Source organism: Ranitomeya imitator, chromosome 1, assembly GCF_032444005.1.
Source record: "Ranitomeya imitator isolate aRanImi1 chromosome 1, aRanImi1.pri, whole genome shotgun sequence".
NCBI lineage: Eukaryota > Metazoa > Chordata > Amphibia > Anura > Dendrobatidae > Ranitomeya > Ranitomeya imitator.
The window spans coordinates 496,568,262-496,585,566 of NC_091282.1; the positions used below are offsets into that span (position 1 = coordinate 496,568,262).

The 17,305-nt window shown below is 43.8% G+C and overlaps 1 protein-coding gene across 3 annotated transcripts in view; it reads right to left on the reverse strand.

Moving 5' to 3' along the window:
- The window catches only part of ADAMTSL1 (ADAMTS like 1), a 550,804-nt gene that overhangs the window by 222,769 nt on the left and 310,730 nt on the right, over positions 1-17,305 (reverse strand). For all 3 annotated transcript variants that reach the window (XM_069766222.1, XM_069766229.1, XM_069766237.1), the window contains exon 10: positions 12,360-12,410. In XM_069766222.1, the coding sequence (XP_069622323.1) occupies positions 12,360-12,410 (51 nt within the window). The remainder of the gene's footprint in view (positions 1-12,359; positions 12,411-17,305) is intronic.

A 17,305-nucleotide genomic window follows, 5' to 3' on the forward strand; every position in this document is an offset into this window, starting at 1 on the left:
TGGCCCCATAGGTGCTCCTTATAATGCTGTGCCCCATATATGCTCTGCACCTTTATGGCCCCATAGGTGCTCCTTATAATGCTGTGCCCCATTTATGCTCTGCACCTTTATGGCCCCATAGGTGCTCCTTATAATGCTGTGCCCCATATATGCTCTGCACCTTTATGGCCCCATAGGTGCTCCTTATAATGCTGTGCCCCATTTATGCTCTGCACCTTTATGGCCCCATAGGTGCTCCTTATAATGCTGTGCCCCATATATGCTCTGCACCTTTATGGCCCCATAGGTGCTCCTTATAATGCTGTGCCCCATATATGCTCTGCACCTTTATGGCCCCATAGGTGCTCCTTATAATGCTGTGCCCCTTATATGCTCTGCACCTTTATGGCCCCATAGGTGCTCCTTATAATGCTGTGCCCCTTATATGCTCTGCACCTTTATGGCCCCATAGGTGCTCCTTAGAATGCTGCTGGTGCTGCCATAAAAAAAAAAAAAAATCACATACTCACCTCTCTTCTCAGGACGCCGGCGCTTTCAATAATTACCTGCTCCTCGTGCGGCTCCGTCTCCAGCACTGACGCTCAGCAGAGGGCGCGCACTGACTACGTCACCGCGCCCTCTAACCTGAGCGTCACTGCTAGAGGACGCTGCAGACGGAGCCGTACCGGAGCGAGGAGCAGGTAATTATAGCGCTGCGCTCCCCTTACCTGCTCCTGGCCCGGTCCCTGCAGTCCCTGGCTTCTCCGGCGCTGCAGCTTCTTCCTGTAATTGAGCGGTCACATGGCACCGATCATTTACAGCAATGAATATGCGGCTCCTCCCCTATGGGGGTGGAGCTGCCTATTCATTTCTGTAATGAGCGGTGCCATGTGACCGCTCAGTGCAGGAAGAATCTGCAGCGCCGGAGAAGCCAGGGACTGCAGGGACCGCGCTGGGAGCAGGTAAGTATGATTACACAGCCCCCGCTCCCCCTCCCCTGCTGACACCCGGGTATATGACTCGAGTATAAGCCGAGAGGGGGACTTTCAGCCCAAAAAAATGGGCTGAAAATCTCGGCTTATACTCGAGTATATACGGTAATTGTCAATCAGAATAGGTCCTGGTGTGGTTGCTAGGTTCCAGCCTATGATCGGTGCTCTTATTGCTATATCCTAGAAATATGTCAGCGCTTTCTATGGTTCACAGTATCCCCTAAACACTTTAATTAAACTTCTCTGAACACACTGTTTAACAAATGTAAGGATTTGAAAACAATAAAAATTACAAAAAAATATAAGAATAATAATGATTTTTGACACCTATTATGATTTGAAAAATTATGTCTATAATTTTTACATTCACAAATTAGTCATCCTGCCAGGACTTCCCATAGAGAAAGTAGTACATATGACAAGTTCAAGAGTTATAGAATACGGAAAAGCAATAAAAAGAGTGTTACAAATGTCCATCTGCTTATTTCATCGACACGCTTTAATATCACGGAACTGCATTTGTTTAGGTTGTGAAAGAGGCTTCTAGTAGTATAGGGCAGCACATCAAAGTTAGTTGTAACTTATCCTCCTATGCAAAAAGTATTGCAGCAGATCTCTGGATGCTCAGATTATATAATGTGCTAGAGAAAGCGGAAAAAAAAAGAAAAACAGAAAAAGGAAAGTGACACGTGAACTCAGAAAATCACTGCTACTGTGGACTTTCTATACAGGTTATTATGCAAGAAACAATAGTAAGCATCCGGTTTCCAAGGGAGATGGTCGGGGACTCACTTTCGATCATTAAGGCAGCCCTGACTTTAGACCTGTAAAATGAGACTTAAAACTAATATTTTCACACTCATGAGTAGCCAGGCTGGAAGCTGAGGTCATTAAAAAAATGATTTCAGAAGCAGAAGCAAAGTAGGAATCATGTTACTTTCAAAACCACTCGGGCTTCTACTAAGAAATGACTTCTATTTAACTCCTTTGTGAAACACTAACTCATATGAATTAACACATGACCAGCAGAATAAGGGTTAAGCTCACATAAAATAAATTTTCTTTTACAAGGTGATCAAATGCAATGAACTAGACACAGAAGAGGTTAATAACATGCTGCAGGGACAATTTGCATGTATTTGTGTGAATACTTTATTATATAAAAATATTTGTAATTAGTGCAATCACAATATATTACAAATGTATAATCCATCATATCCACGTAATATATACTGAAAGAATAATATTAAAAGAAATGGCGTTGCCAGTGTAGATAGCACGTGTACATCATGCACATAGGGGCAGCACGGTGACTCAGTGGTTAGAGCTGGGGTCCGGTGTTCAAATCCCACCAAGGACAACATCTGCAAGGAGTCTGTATGTTCTCCTTGTGTTTGCGTGGGTTTCCTTCAGGTACTCCGGTTTCCTCCCACACTCCAAAGACATATTGATTGTGAGCCCCACTGGGGACAGTGATAATAATGTCTGTGAAGCACTGCGGAATATGATGGTGCTACATAACAGAGTAAATTAAATACACAATATATTTTCAAAATACCTTACCTGAATAAATATGTAGAGCATATATAGATACAAATTATACATGTAGATATTGTTAAAGTCTACTTTCCAGATCTAGAATTTCTTTCTTTCTGTCAATTTTGATCTTTTTCCCATCATACAAGTGCTTCTCACTAAATTAGAGTATCATCATAAACTTAATTTATTTCAGTTCTTCAATACAAAAAGTGAAACTCATATATTAGAGAGAATCATTACAAACAGCGTCATCTATTTCAAGTGTTTATTTCTGTTTATATTGATGATTATGGCTTACAGGCAATGAAAACCCAAAAGTCATTATATCAGTAAATTAGAATACGTAGTTAACAACCTAAGCGATTAAAAAGGTTCCTTAGTCTGTTTCAGTAAGCTCCACAATCATGGGGAAGACTGATGACTTGACAGATGTCCAGAAGACAATCATTGACACACTCCACAAGGAGGGTAAGCCACAAAAGGTCATTGCTAAAGAAGCTGGCTGTTCACAGAGTGCGGTATCCAAGCATATTAATGGAAAGTTGAAGGAAATAGTGTGGTAGAAAAAGGTGCACAAGCAACCGGGATAACCACAGCCTTAAAAGGATTGTTAAGAAAAGGCCATTCAAAAATTTTTGGGAGATTCACAAGGAGTGGACTGCTGCTCGTGTCATTGCTTTAAGAGCCATCACACACAGACGTATATAGGACATGGGCTACAAGTGTCACATTCCTTGTGTCAAGCCACTCATGACCAATAGACAATGCCAGAAGCTTCTTACCTGGGCCAAGGAGAAAAAGAACTGGACTGTTGCTCAGTGGTCCAAGATGTTGCTTTCAGATTAAAGTAAATTTTGCATTTCATGTGGAAATCAAGGTCCCAGAGTCTGGAGGAAGAGTGGAGAGGCCACAATCCAAGCTACTTGAGGTCTAGTGTGAAGTTTCCACGATCAGTGATGGTTTGGGGAGCCATGTCATTGGCTGGTGTTGGTCCACTGCGTTTTATCGAAACTAAAGTCAGTGCAGCCATCTACCAGGAAATTGTAAAGCACTTCATGCCAACAAACTTTTTTAGAGATGGACATTTCATTCTCCAGCAGGACTTGACACCTGTCCACAATGCCAAATCCACCAATTCCTGGTTTAAAAAAAAACAGTATCACTGTCCTTGATTGGCCAGCAAATTCGCCTGACTTTAACCCCATAGAGAATCTATGGTGTATTGTGAAGAGGAAGATGAGAGACACCAGTGCCAACAATGCAGACGAGCTGAAAGGGAATCTGTCACTTAATTTTTCACATATATGCTGCGGCCACCGCCATTAGGGGCTTGTCTACTCATTCTGTAATGCTGTAAAAAAGCCCCCGATGTAACCTGAAAGATAAGAAAAACAAGTCTGATTATACTCACCCAGGGGCAGTCCTTTGCGGTCTGGGTTTGATGGGCGTGCACATGGTGCAGAAAAATCTGCGCAGAAACACTGCAGATTTCAAAGAAGTGCATGTCACTTCTTTTGTGCAGTTCTGCAGCGTTTCTGCACCCTCCATAATAGAAATCCATTGGAAAAAACGCATAAAAAACGCGCAAAAAACGCGCAAAAAACGCACCTGCGGATTCTGACCAGGAGATGCAGATTTAGTGCAGAAAATTCTGCACCAAATCTGCAACGTGTGCACACAGCCTAAAAGTGAACCTGGAAATTATAGGCCAGTAAGGCTACTTTCACACTAGCGTTGTTTTCAATATGTCGCAATGCGTCGTTTATGGGAAAAAACACATCCTGCAAGTTGTTTGCAGGATGCATTTTTGCCCCATAGATTAACATTAGCGACGCATTGCGACGCATTGACACACGTCACAACCGTCGTGTTGTGGCGGACCGCCGGGAGCAAAAAACGTTACATGTAGCTTTTTCTGACAGCGCATGCGTGGCCGGAACTCCGCCCCCACCTCCCCACCTTACAATGGGGCTGCGGATGTGCAGGAAAAATGCATCCGCTGCCTCCGTCGTGCGGCGCATTCATGACTAGCGTCAGAACCTCGGCCCGACGCACTGCGACGGGCCGAGTCTGACGCTAGTGTGAAAGTAGCCTAAGTCTAACCTCTATTGTTGGTAAAATATTTGAAGGGTTTCTGAGGGATGTTATTCTGGATTATTTCAATGAGAATAACTGTTTAACTCCATATCAGCATGGGTTTATGAGAAATCGCTCCTGTCAAACCAATCTAATCAGTTTTTATGAAGAGGTAAGCTATAGACTGGACCAAGGTGAGTCATTAGACGCAGTATATCTTGATTTTTCCAAAGCGTTTGATACTGTGTCATGTCGTGACCGAGGACTTCTGCTCCATCACACCCTGGCTTCTCCTCACATAAACATAATGTCCATTAGTAAGTGTACCTGTGTCTCCAGGTCCAACTCCTTCAGAGTCTCCTCTCTTCTGCAGGGGACTCTCTCCAGACGATTTCACACAAACTGAGGCACAGTCCATTGCAACTTTTAAATGAACGACTTTACTAGTTTCTTTACACAGCACATCCTTGTACTCCACAGCTTTTATCATAGGTTGCACAATACACTTTTCTTCATCTTTCCCTGTACTTATCTCATGGCTATACAGCACATGTCCGGGTTGGACCGTCCCAGGCGGTCTCTCAGCGTCCTCCCTGTTTGCCTCTGCCACGGTTAGACACTCTTCTGTCTGTTTCACCCCAGACGTCGGATCATCTGTACCCAAAGTCAGTTGCCACACAGCGAGTGACCTGCCATTCTGTACTGCCATAGCTTTTTCTGTGGTACTTCTTATGGCCTTCAGTACATTACAGGGAACTACTGCCTTTAATGGTAATGCAGCATCCTCTCTGAGTCTCCCTGTACTCTCCTGGCCTTTCCATACTGCTGCATCTCACTGTAGCTCTCTCTTGCTGTTTTCCTGGCCTGTTGCTGTCGTGGCCTGAGGCTATGGATGGCTGGGCTCCTGTCTTAAAACGTTATGGAGCTAAGTGCCCCGTCAGGGCGCTCCCGCCCAACTGATTCAAATTCTAGATATTTCCCAGGTTAACGGTTGTTAGCTCCTCCCACTTAACTATTTACACTCCACCACCTTTTAGTGGGCCAACTAGGGTACTACGCTCTCCCTAATAAATATTAGAAAAAATACAATATTTAAAAGCATAAATAAACATTAAATATCCATAACATATTTCAGGGCTTTAGTCAACCCCCGTACAGCCACACAAGAGGTTGGTACACAAAATGAGAATGCTGGGTCTGGGGGAAAATGTGTGTAAATGGGTAAAGAACTGGTTTAGTGATAGACAGCAGAGGGTGATTATAAATGGTATATTCTCTAACTGGGTCACTGTGACCAGTGGGGTACCGCAGGGGTCGGTGTTGGGACCTATTCTCTTCAACATATTTATTAACTATCTGGTAGAAGGTTTACACAGTAAAATATTGATATTTGCAGATGATACAAAACTATGTAAAGCAGTCAATACAAGAGAAGATAGTATTATGCTACAGATGGATGTGGATAAGCTGGAAACTTGGGCCGAAAGCTGGTAGATGCGGTTTAACAATGATAAATGTAATGTTATACACATGGGAAGAAGGAATCAATATCACCATTACACACTGAACGGGAAACCACTGGGTAAATCTGACATGGAGAAGGACTTGGGGATCTTAACCCCTCTCTGACCTTAGACGTACTATCCCGTCGAGGTGACCTGGGCCTATCTGACCCTCGACGGGATAGTACGTCATAGTGGTCGGCCGCGCTCACGGGGGGAGCGCGGCCGATCGAGGCCGGGTGTCAGCTGACTATCGCAGCTGACATCCGGCACTATGTGCCAGGAGCGGTCACGGACCGCGCCCGGCACATTAACCCCCGGCACACTGCGATCAAACATGATCGCAGTGTGCCAGCGGTATAGGGAAGCATCGCACAGTGAGGGGGCTCCCTGCAGGCTTCCCTGAGACCCCCGGAGCAACACGATGTGATCGCGTTGCTGCGAGGGTCTCTTACCTCCTCCTCCCTCCAGCAGGCCCTTACACTATAACATGATGCCCCCCCCCTGGGGCAATGTTATAGTGTAAAAAAAAAAAATTCACGTGTAAAAAAAATTCCAAAAAAATTCCCAAAAAAATATATACTGTATATATTCTTCCTATAAATACATTTATCTAAAAAAAACAAAAAAAAACAATAAAAGTACACATATTTAGTATCGCCGCGTCTATAACGACCCCATTTATAAAACTATATCACTAGTTAACCCCTTCAGTGAACACCGTAAAAAAAAAAAATGAGGCAAAAAGCGCTTTATTCTCATACCGCCAAACAAAAAGTGGAATAACACGCGATCAAAAAGACGGATATAAATAACCATGGTACTGCTGAAAAAGTCATCTTGTCACGCAAAAAACGAGCCACCATACAGCATCATCAGCGAAAAAATAAAAAAGTTATAGTCCTCAGAATAAAGCAATGCAAAAATAATTATTTTTTCTATAAAATAGTTTTTATCTTATAAAAGCGCCAAAACATAAAAAAATTATATAAATGAGGTATCGCTCTAATCGTACTGAACCAAAGAATAAACCTGCTTTATCAATTTTACCAAACGCGGAACGGTATAAACGCCTCCCTTAAAAGAAATTCATGAATAGCTGGTTTTTCGTCATTCTACCTCACAAAAATTGGAATAAAACGCGATCAAAACATGTCACATGCCCGAAAATGTTACCAATAAAAACATCAATTCGTCCCGCAAAAAAACAAGACCTCACATGACTCTGTGGACCCAAATATGGAAAAATTATAGCTCTCAAAATGTGGTAACGCAAAAAATATTTTTTGCAATAAAAAGCGTCTTTCAGTGTGTGACAGCTGTCAATCATAAAAATCCGCTAAAAAACCCGCTATAAAAGTAAATTAAACCCCCTTCATCACCCACTTAGTTAGGGAAAAATTAAAAAATTTAAAAAAATGTATTTATTTCCATTTTCCCATTAGGGTTAGGGCTAGGGTTAGGGTTAGAGCTAGGGTTAGGGCCAGGGTTAGGGCTAGGGTTAGGGTTGGGGCTAGGGTTAAGGCTACAGTCAGGGTTGGGGCTAAAGTTAGGGTTAGGGTTGGGGCTAAAGTTAGGGTTAGGGTTGGGGCTACATTTACGGTTGGGAATAGGGTTGGGATTAGGGTTAGGGGTGTGTCAGAGTTAGAGGTGTGGTTAGGGTTACCATTGGGATTAGGGCTAGGGGTGTGTTTGGATTAGGGTTTCAGTTATAATTGGGGGGTTTCCACTGTTTAGGCACATCAGGTGCTCTCCAAACGCGACATGGCTTCCGATCTCAATTCCAGCCAATTCTGCGTTGAAAAAGTAAAACAGTGCTCCTTCCCTTCCAAGCTCTCCTGTGTGCCCAAACAGGGGTTTACCCCAACATATGGGGAATCTACGTACTCAGGACAAATTGGACAACGACTATTGGGGTCCAATTTCTCCTGTTACCCTTGGGAAAATACAAAACTGGGGTCTAAAAAATAATTTTTTGTGGGAAAAAAAAGGATTTTTTATTTTCACGGCTCTGCGTTATAAACTGTAGTGAAACACTTGGGGGTTCAAAGTTCACACAACATATCTAGATAAGTTCCTTGGGGGGTCTAGTTTCCAAAATGGGGTCACTTGTGGGGGGTTTCTACTGTTTAGGTACATTAGGGGCTCTGCAAACGCAATGTGACGCCTGCAGACCATTCCATCTAAGTCTGCATTCCAAAAGGCACTCCTTCCCTTCCGAGCCCTCCCATGCGCTTAAACGGTGGTTCCCCCCCACATATGGGGTATCATCGTACTCAGGACAAATTGTACAACAAACTTTGTGTTAGGGGTCGAGTTCCCGTCTCTTCACAGGGGGAATCTCGGGCCATCTCTGCTGCGGTCTCCCATTCTTCTCCTGCCGCAGTGGAGCCTGCTCAGCGGAGATGCCAGTCCCAGCGTCTCGCTCAGTCTGACTCTGTACAAAGAGTTACTGCTGCTTTTCCTGCTTCTGCCATTGAAGCCAGTGCTGGGCAGCGGCGAGCAGACGTTTCTGGGACTAAGTCCTGCTTTTCTCGTTCTGAGCATACCCAGAGTAAGATCTCTCAGTGGAGATCAAGGGTCACATGTTCAGATACTGCAGCTAAATGCATTGGTCCTTCAGGAAGGTCCTGTAGGTGCTCAGGCTCTGTGTCAGCTTCTCATTGGTCCTTCTAGGAAGGTCCTGAATGTGCTGCAACTATTTAAGGCTCGCATGGCCGCACGGCCATGCACTAGTATTTTTCTAAGTTATGTGCATTGCGCGAATGTGGTCATGTAAGATTGTGTTCAGGGACCTGGCTGAAATAAGCCCCTAAAATGCTGGCACCTCCAGCGAGGAGATTGTGTTTGTATGTATTCAGGGACCTGGCTGAAATAAGCCCCTAGAATGCTTGCACCTCCGGCGAGGAGTTTTGTGTGCATGCATGACCACTGACTGCTCTCAGTTGGGTAGTTAGCCTGTGCCTCTGTGAAGTCTAACAGGGCACAGTGCTTTGCTTTCACAGCTACTCTGTGAAATAACAGAGCTAGTTCATACCGCCATATAGTGCCGCCGTTTGCTAGCAGCAGGTTCTCCTGCACGGTGGACCCCGGGCTGCGAACGCATCAATAACAATAAAACATCTATATTTACTCGGTGCATTCCGCTAGCCCTAACACTTTGGGGTCCAATTTCTCCTGTTACCCTTGGGAAAATACAAAACTGTGGGCTAAAAAATAATTTTTGTGGGAAAAATTTTTTATTTTATTTTCACGGATCTGCGTTATAAACTGTAGTGAAACACTTGGGGGTTCAAAGTTCTCACAACACATCTAGATAAGATTCTTGGGGGGTCTAGAATCCAATATAGGGTCACTTGTGGGGGTTTCTACTGTTTAGGTACATTAGGGTCTCTGCAAACGCAATGTGACGCCTGCAGACCAATCCATCTAAGTCTGCATTCCAAATGATGCTCCTTCCCTTCCGAGCTCTGCCATGCACTCAAACAGTGGTTCCCCCCACATATTGGGTATCAGCGTACTCAGGACAAATTGGACAACAACTTTTAGGGTCCAATTTCAACTGTTACCCTTGGAAAAATACAAAACTGGGGGTAAAAAATAAATTTTGTGGAAAAAAAAATATTTTTTATTTGCACGGCTCTGCGTTATAAACTGTAGTGAAACACTTGGGGGTTCAAAGCTCTCACAACACATCTAGATGAGTTCCTTAGGGGGTCTACTTTCCAAAATGGTGTCACTTGTAGGGGGTTTCTACTCTTTAGGTACATTAGGGGCTCTGCAAACGCAATGTGATGCCTGCAGACCATTCCATCTAAGTCTGCATTCCAAATGGCGCTCCTTCCATTCCATTACACATATGGGGTATCAGCATACTCAGGACAAATTGGACAACAGCTTTTGGGGTCGAATTTCTCCTGTTACTCTTGGGAAAATACAAAACTGGGGGCTAAAAAATAATTTTTGTGGGAAAAAAAATTATTTTTATTTTTACGGCTCTGCATTATAAACTTCTGTGAAGTCCTAGGTGGGTCAAAGTGCTCACCACACATCTAGATAAGTTCCTTAGGGGGTCTACTTTCCAAAATGGTGTCACTTGTGGGGGGTTTCAATGTTTAGGCACATCAGTGGCTCTCCAAACGCATCATGGCGTCCCATCTCAATTCCTGTCAATTTTGCATTGAAAGGTCAAACGGCGCTTCTACCCTTCCGAGCTCTCCCATGCGCCCAAACAGTGGTTTACCCCCATATATGGGGTATCAGCGTACTCAGGACAAATTGTACAACAACTTTTGGGGTCCAATTTCTTCTCTTACCCTTGGGAAAATAAAAAATTGGGGGCGAAATGTAATTTTTGTGAAAAAATATGATTTTTTATTTTTACGGTTCTGCATTATAAACTTCTGTGAAGCACTTGGTGTGTTAAAGTGCTCACCACACATCTAGATAAGTTCCTTAGGGGGTCTACTTTCCAAAATGGTGTCACTTGTGCAGGGTTTCAATGTTTAGGCACATCAGGGGCTCTCCAAACGCAACATGGCATCCCATCTCAATTCCAGTCAATTTTGCATTGAAAAGTCAAACGGCGCTCCTTCCCTTCCGAACTCTGCCATGCACCCAAACAGTGGTTTACCCCCACATTTGGGGTATCGGCGTACTCAGAACAAATGGCACAACAAATTTTGGGGTCCAATTTCTTCTCTAACCCTTGGAAAAATAAAACAAATTGGAGCTTAAATAAATTTTTTGTGAAAAAAAGTTAAATGTTCATTTTTTTTAAACATTCCAAAAATTCCTGTAAAACACCTGAAGGGTTAATAAACTTCTTGAATGTGGTTTGGAGCACCTTGATGGGTGCAGTTTTTAGAATGGTGTCTCACTTGGTTATTTTCTATCATATAGACCCCTCAAAATGACTTCAAATGTGATGTGGTCCCTAAAAAATATTGGTGTTGTAAAAATGAGAAATTGCTGGTCAACTTTTAACCCTTATAACTCCCTAACAAAAAGATTTTTTGGTTCCAAAATTGTGCTGATGTAAAGGAGATATATGGGAAACGTTACTTATTAATTATTTTACATGACATATCTCTGTGATTTAAGGGCATAAAAATTCAAAGTTGGAAAATTGCAAAATTTTACCCAAATTTCCATTTTTTTCACAAATAAACGCAAGTTATATCGAAGAAATTTTACCACTATCATGAAGTACAATGTGTCTTGAGAAAACTGTCAGAATCGCCAAGATCCGTTGAAGCATTCCAGAGTTATAACCTCATAAAGGGACAGTGGTCAGAATTGTAAAAATTGGCCTGGTCATTAACGTGCAAACCACCCTTGGGGGTAAAGGAGTTAATTAATGATAAACTTACCTACAGCAGCCAGTGCCAGGCAGTGGCTGCCAAGGCAAACAGGATCATGGGGTGCATTAAAAGAGGTCTGGATACACATGATGAGAGCATTATACTGCCTCTGTACAAATCTCTGGTTAGACCGCACATGGAGTACTGTGCACAGTTTTGGGCACGGTGCTCAAGAAGGATATAATGGAACTAGAGCGAGTACCTTGAGGGCAACAAAATTAATAAAGGGGATGGGGGAACTACAATACCCAGAGAGATTAGCAAAATTAGGATTATTTAGTCTAGAAATAAGACGACTGCGGGGAGATCTAATAACCATGTAAAAGTGTATAAGAGGACAATACAAATATCTCTCCGAGAATCTGTTTATACCAAGGAAGGTAATTGTCACAAGGGGGTATTCTCTGCATCTGGAGGAGAGAAGTTTTTTCAACCAACATAGAAGAAGATTCTTTACTGTTAGGGCAGTGAGAATCTGGAATTCCTTGCCTGAGGAGGTGGTGATGGCGAACTCAGTCGAGGGGTTCAAGAGAGGCCTGGATGTCTTCCTGGAGCGTAACAATATTGTATCTTACAGTTATTAGGTTCTTTAGAAGGAACATAGATCTGAGGATTTATTCTGATGGAATATAGACTTAACTGGATGGACAAATGTCTTTTATTGGCCTTGTTAACTATGTTACTATGTTAGATGTGTAGGAAAATAAATTTACCCTTCTATGAACAACAGGGACTATGATGCATTTTTTCGCTGGGTTATTGTGGATCAAAACTGGTATTAGTACAAAATTTCCACTATGGGTGGTTAAAAATGTGGTTTTCACCCGAATCAATTCAATACCCATTTCAACAACTCAATATAAAATCATAACTGTGACCACAAGGGTAACACATTTTAGCAGTCTTACCTGGGAAGAGGATGATAGAGATCATAAGGCATAATTTGTTTGTAGCCATCACTGCAAGTAATAAAAAAATTGAATAAATACAAATGCAAAGGAACAGAGTATTAATCATTTATCATGCTTTTCTTCAGGAGATACTAGACTCTTCTCACTCACTAGGGCTTTATGTTGGATTACCCATTATTTTTATGTCTATTTTCACCTCGAACAATGATGGCACCCAATAAATTTAATAGGGTTTGTCAATGTCAATATATAAGCAGAAGCCACGGTGTCAGTTTGAACAGGTCCTAAACAATATACGGCACCATTAATAAAACACACACATTTTGTATGACACCAAACTTCAGCTCAAACACAATGAATAGAATTTAGGTTGGACATCTTCTTTCGTGAAAGAAAGGACTAGAGTACAGGACTTATTGTATTAGAAACCTAATCAAGTGAATTGCTTAAACAAAAGTGGTGACAGATTAAGAGTAAAAACTGCTGGCAACATCCTGTTAAATCTGCCAATTTCTGGGTGAACTGAAACAACCTCTGAGACTTAGTCAGAAAGTTCACGATAACATTAATTTAGTCATCACATAAAACCAGACCCTGATAAAACCTACAATACAGACTCCACTTTCTGTATAACTTTCCTCTCTTGGGCTGTGCAAGAAACACTTGAGCCATGCAGTTAGTTTGATCTGAAACAATAAAAGACAACAAACCACTGGAGACCCTCCTTCATTATCATTGTAGATAGGGAGAGGCCTTTGCCAAGCCAGGAAACCATTCGAGAGTTCTGGCATTTGAAAAACTGATTTCAAACCTGAAGGGAGTCAATGTGACTGACATCGGTAGAGATTGTGCAGTCCGATAAGGTCTGATAATGCACAGATGCTAAACACAGACAGATTTCAGCCAACCTTGAGACCACATAGAAGCAGTTGCTATGATCAGCCCTTCAGTAACTGGATACGATAAACCGCTAAGATAGAATATTAAACATTTACACAATGTGTGTAAAAAATCAGAATCAATGTCAAAGGAAATATTTTGCATTGCTTCTTATTGACTGATGTTGGCTATTCATAATAGCCAGTGTGGAAGGTTGACTCACTTAGCTTTTCCTCGAGGTAGACACATGACCACGTTTGGTTAAAGTCTCTGGGTGGTTTATTACTTCATAAACCAAAACTCCAAACTGGTAACAGAAAAAACAGCCTGTCCGGTTCAAATGAAAATAAAAAGTTTATACACAGTCCTGCCCAGTGTTTCTGGTACTACACATATAGCAGCTCTTGCAGGAGCTGGCAGTCTGGAGATTTCCTTCCTCCACACAACACAGAGAAAAAAAAAACTAGCTGGACATTTGGTAGGTAGGTATGGTAGGTAGGTGTGTCCCCCATCTCTGACCTACCCACCATAAAAGCCATTCTCATATAGCAACTGGATTACACTCAGCACATGTCATGCTGGATAAAACACTTAAGGCTTTCCATTCACGCAGGAAAGCAACCTTTGTGACATATATCTCCCTTCATGTACGGCACCAGTGACCCTGTCACATATCCCCACTCTGCCAAAAGGTTGGAGCTTTGGCACCTTCAGACACAAAACAGGGAATTCGGGAGAGGGCATCTGCATTCCTGTGTAACTTCCCAGGTCTATGTTCTATGTGGAACCTGAAATCCTGGTCCTAAGAACCACCTCGTCACCTGGGCATTCTTATCCTAAACCATCTCAGAGGGGCATGATCGGACGCAAATGTAAACTTCCAGCCTAGTAGATGATACCTCAATGTATTCATAGCCCATTTTATGACTAGACACTCCTTCTCCACAACGGCATAATTTTTCTCGCATGATGAGATCTTCCGGCTCAGATCCAGGATGGGATGCTCTTCCCCATTTATTTCCTGAGACAGCACGGCTCCCAACCCAACTTCTAAGGCATCCACAAACTCCTTGTTGACTTGTTGAAGTCTGGTGCTACCAGAGCCTGCTTCAGCTTCCTGCTTCCTTGCCACTTGGCTAGGAACATGCTCTCCACCATGGGGATAAGCACTAGCACAATGTCCTCTGACTGGAACTGCATCAGCCTCAGTGATAGGTTATACACCCTTGCCTGTGCCTCCTGTGCCTGGGGAAGATGCTCCTTCACTATAGGCATCACTTTTGTCATTCTCTCCTGCAGCTGGGCAACATGCTCAATGATGCTTCAGTGTAGTGCGACCTCAGCTTCCAACATTTCCTCGGCGATGTCCAGGAGTCCTCATGGATGTTGACCATACAAGAGCTTGAACGGAGAGAAGCCAGTAGAGGTCTGGGGAACTTCACTGATGGAGAAGAGCAAAATCAGAAGCATGTAATCCCAGTCTTGACCGTCCTTCTCAGTGACCTTTTTGACCATAGCTTTCAAGGTTTTATTGATGCGTTCTACTAGGACGTTGGTCTGTGGCTGGTGCACAGAGGTTCGCAGATGGGCAATCTGCAGGACCCTACACAGTTTTTTAAATACCTTTCTCATGAAGGGGGTTCCCTTGTCTGTCAAAATCTTCTTTGGAGGCCTGTCATAGCAAAAATATGGACAAGTTCTCGTACTTTTAGCCGAAGAGTTCCTTAGCGGTACTGCTTCAGGGTACCGGGTCACATAGTCCATGACCACTAGAATATATTGGTACCCTTTCGGAGACTTAACTAAAGGACCTACTAGTTCCATGGCAATTCGCTCTAACGGGATCTCTATTACCGGTAATGGAACCAGAGGACTTCGAAAGTGAGAAGAGGGAGCGGTTATCTGGCAGATGGGGCAGGACCTACAATTCAGGATCTCAGGGTTACATACCAGCCAATAGAACCTCTGCATTATTCTCTCCTGCATTTTCCACACCCCACATGTACCCCCAAAACATGTGAATGGGCCATGTCTAGAACCCTCCACCGTTATGGACCTGGAACCAACAGCTGCTTCTCTATTTCACCTCCCCTCAGTGTAGTCACTCGATACAACAATTCGCTATTGACTGCAAAGTGTGAGAATCAGGTGTCAGCCCCCGGCTTTTGAGCAACCGAATCAATCACAAACACATTTTCAAAGGCACTTTTTAGGGTAAGATCCCGCTTTTGAGCAGTCCCAAAATTTTCCCCAGAAACTCCCAGCTCAGGAACCTCGGCATCACTGGTCACCGGTTCTTCCTCATCACCAGCTAGGACACACAAGGGGAACTCCTCCACCTCCGACAGATATTCATCAGGGTTGCGCTGACTCCTGCCTGAGACACTGGGCACTCCTGCTTTCCCCCACAAGTCCCAGAACAGGCTGAAGGCCTGCCCGATTATCACAAGGTGTAGCAAATCTCTGACTACCCCGCTCAAACACAGTCAAAAACGCCTCTATATCATCCCCTGGTGTCATCTTTTCCATGGCTCATCTTACCACTTCCCGGATGCAGGAGTAATCACCTTGATGTGGGGGAGGGGTGGATTCTCCACTGCGGAAATCTCCCGCAAGGGATTCCATTTGCCCTTGTTGTTGCTGAATCTGCTGCATCAGGAGTTTATTAGACTCCTGCTGTACATGGTGCTGCTGCTGTTGGCTCAGGATCAGGTGTTTGCATAGCTCCTCCATTTTGTCCGACCACTGTTCCAACCCCGTAGCCGCCTTCACCCAGGACAAATGGTTTATCCACCACTACTAACCATGTTCCTGGAACGCTGTCCACATCCGAAACACCACTTGTGGAAGGTTGGCTCACTTAGCTGCTCCTCGAGGTAGACACAAGACCACACTTCGTTAAAGTCTCTGGATGGTTTATAACTTCATAAACCAAAACCCCAAACTGGTAACAGAAAAAGCCTGTCCAGCTCAAATTCCAATAAAAAGTTCATACACATTCCTGCCCAGTGCCTCTGGGACCACACATATAGCACCTCTTGCATGAGATAGCAGTCTGGCGGCTTCATTCCTCCACACAACACAGAGAAAAAAAAACTAAGTGGACATTTAACTCCCTCCAGCCACACCCTGGAGGTGGAGATATGGTGGGTGGGCATACTGCCCATCTCTGACCTACCTACCATAAAAGCCATGACCATATAGCAACTGGATTACTAAATGTGCCTTTTATAATACCAGTCTTTTCTTATGTGGCACAAGGGTCAATTCCCATAGTAAGTACCTCTCAATACCCTATACCTAGATCTGACCAAGACCGCTTCACTGAGGAGACTGTATGTGATTCCTATACTTTTTCCCACTCTTTGCTTTCAAAAAATTTCTCATAGTATAAATTCAATATATTATAGATTGCTAGCAAAACTCTCAACAAGCTGCAACACACATCATAACCACTGAGTGGCCACAAATAGACACAGAGGCCACCAATTAATCATTTGTGTTTTTTAAGCCACTTTTTCTATTTTGTCCTGTGGTGTTAGTTGTTTTTGGTGCCAATCTCTTCAAAATGGTGCACGTGGGGGGCGTGGCCTGAATCCTGGACAGGGAGGACGTGGAAAAGAGGGGCTCCTGCTATCACGCCACATAATTCCCAGTTTGTGCCTACCTGCGCAACGTTTCGGAACCAGAACAGGCACCGGAAGATCAAGCGAGGGTACCGGGTCACTCTCTGGAGATTTGTGACCGGCGGAGGACAGGAGAGAGATCTCGGCCTGCAGGCGCAGGTGCCATCTTGCCACGCGCCCAGCGCGTCCCGCCGTACACAAGCAGGGAGAACAAGAACCTATCCGCTGGAGATCCCCTTGCTGTACTCACCTTGCGACGCCATACTTACTCCACTAGGGTCGGCTGATCAGGTGAGAGCTGTGAAGCTGGAACGCCCTATGTGCCGAGCGGCAGGGAAATAAGCAGAAGGGAAGCTCGCTGGATACTTCTGCGTGGGGGTGATGCCGCTGGGTCTGGGTGGCAGGGGGAAAACTACCTGAGACGGGGACCTTGCCGCC